The sequence below is a fragment of the Gadus morhua genome, chromosome 12, assembly GCF_902167405.1.
Source record: "Gadus morhua chromosome 12, gadMor3.0, whole genome shotgun sequence".
In the NCBI taxonomy this organism is placed as follows: domain Eukaryota; kingdom Metazoa; phylum Chordata; class Actinopteri; order Gadiformes; family Gadidae; genus Gadus; species Gadus morhua.
In genome coordinates this window covers 24,632,862-24,635,361 of record NC_044059.1, presented here as the reverse complement: position 1 = coordinate 24,635,361, position 2,500 = coordinate 24,632,862, and the positions used below count along the sequence as shown (strand labels likewise).

The 2,500-nt window shown below is 41.0% G+C and overlaps 1 protein-coding gene across 2 annotated transcripts in view; it reads right to left on the bottom strand.

Moving 5' to 3' along the window:
- Positions 1–2,500, bottom strand: part of tpm4a (tropomyosin 4a) — a 22,727-nt gene that overhangs the window by 19,141 nt on the left and 1,086 nt on the right. For both annotated transcript variants that reach the window (XM_030372520.1, XM_030372521.1), the window contains exon 2: positions 311–436. In XM_030372520.1, coding sequence (XP_030228380.1) covers positions 311–436 — 126 coding nt within the window. The remainder of the gene's footprint in view (positions 1–310; positions 437–2,500) is intronic.

Below are 2,500 nucleotides of genomic sequence, written 5' to 3'. Positions count from 1 at the left end.
ATGATGTGAGTCTATGTGTGAAGGACAGAACTGGGTGATCTCTCTATTGGGGTATTTTAACTGTATTGTTCTGGTCCAGAATAAAGTTTATTTGAAATGTGACTCCCCTTGAATGTATTTTTCTGAATTGGTGTTTGTGTGAGTGTGTGTCTGTGTGGGTGTGTGTGTGTGTATGTGTGTGTGTCACAATTGTGTGTGATGCCTGTTTGTGCATGCGTGTGTGTGTGTATGTATGTGTCACCTGTGTGCATGTGTATGTGTGTTGCATGTGTGTTCGTATGCGTGTGCATGAGATCGATGTTCCACTCACATCCGTTGCCTTCTTGTCAGCCAGCTCCAGCTTCTCCTGAGCGTCTTTCAGGCCCTCTGAGTACTTGTCCAGCTCATCCTCCGTCTGCTTCATCTTCTTCTGCAGATCCATCAGTTCGTCCTCCAGCTGATGGGACACAAAACATCTGGTTAGCCTGGCAGGGGCCCGCTCTCCCTGCTCAGTCGTCATTCATATGGAAGACTAGATCTAGATCTATTCTATGCGGCACAGCCGTATTATATTATGTTTGATTCTATCCTGCGCTGCTGTATTACATTATGTTTGATTCTATGCTTTGCTGCTCTACTATATAATGTTTGATTCTATCGTGCACTGCTCTTTTATATTATGTTTGATTCTATGCTGCACTTCTCTATTCGATTCTATTTTGTGCTAAACTTGCTCATTAATATTTTGTGCTAAACTCTACTCTTGTAGATTCTCCCCTACTGTTTTCTATTCTGTACCTGTTTGTATTTTACTCTACTTTTTTCTATTGTGTTGTTTTCTCTGCTCATTTGAATGAACAGACTGAATCGTCTTTGTTGTGGTGGTGGTTGTGTTGGTTTGGGAACTGTCCACATGGCATAGTAATTGGGACAATCTGATTTTCCTGATATTAAAAGGTTTCTCTTTAATACGGTATTCGTTTCAGTGCAGGTCACCCTTAATATGTTTTCTCCTGTAGTTAAGGTGAATTGGTTATATCTTTCCGTACTTAGTGTGTAATTATTCTAGTGATATAGTTTGGCTTCTAATCAAAAAAAGTTCCCATAATTGCTTTCATATGTCTATAGTAGCCTAGCAATTACTGACTTTGGAGAACTGAAACTGTTCAAAAGGTAAAATATTCATAGTATACAAATTCTACTCTACCCATGGGGCTTTTTTTGATGCTTAAGATTGCTTATTCATTATTAAATAATTATTTTACATTGTTTCATATCTTGTTTCAGTGACATAGCAGTAAAATCTCTGTTATGACTCATCTCATTCAATTTTACTATATGTGATAACAAAACAAACATAATAACAGCCTATATTAATTAGGAAGGTGATCAGTACAATTGTTTTAGTGCATCTGCACCATACTGTGTTTTGGTCAGGTTTTCAAAGCCTGTGCTGGTTTAATGTTAAGGTGAAGTTATCAAAGTTAATGTTGTTTTTCTTAAACCCACTATAACATAAGTCCTGTTATGCACAGACTAATCTATCCTCTCACTACCCGTCCAAAACACACACACACACACACACACTCACACACACACCACACACACACACACACACACACACACACACACACACACACACACACACACACACACACACACACACACACACACACACACACACACACACACACACACACACACACACACACACAGGTGCACACACACACACACCCACACACACCACACACACACACACACACACGCACTCAGTGTAAATGCTCCTGCTAATCAGTGTTCCTCTCTGAGCCAGTCAGAAGTGATAATCCCGCTGGATAATTCACACAATTCACACTATCTGTTCCTAAAAATACTTTGGGTTATCACTGAACACACAGGCGCTGTGGCTGTGCTATGTACTGAGGTGATTCTGATGTGTGTGTGTGTGTGTTGTGTGTATCAGCATGGGGTCGACCTCACATGAGTCTGGCGAAACCCTCAGTGATGGACCTCTGAGCTGACCCCCCTGGCACCAGGCCCGTCCAGCCTAAACACTGCAGTCACTGCAGAAGAATGTCTGCTGTATCCGTTCCCTAGTTAGGGAAGTGGGCTGCCCTTTCTAGTGTCTCTCTCTGTTGTTTCAACCCTGGGTGGATCATTACCTCGACTGTCCAATCAGTGCTTTGGGTGGGATGTGATGATCTAATGAGATCCAATCAGAATGATCGCAAATATTTTGCTCAGCCTTAATTTCAACAACACTGCCCTGTCTTGTCCTACATCAAAAATCAACAGTACTTGCTAAGTATTTACGAGTATTGCTCATAGCGAGTCATTCTTCATCCTTTCTTTATTTTTTTCATGCATTCATTCTATGTTTGTTTGTTTATTTCCATAATATAAATAAACAAATGTTTTGTTGTGTACCAGTGCACTGAAGTGCTCCTAGCTGCCTTTTTAGCACAGTCTGGAAAGCCCCCATTGCTAACCAAGTCTGCTCATGTGATTTGCTTCTCTCATC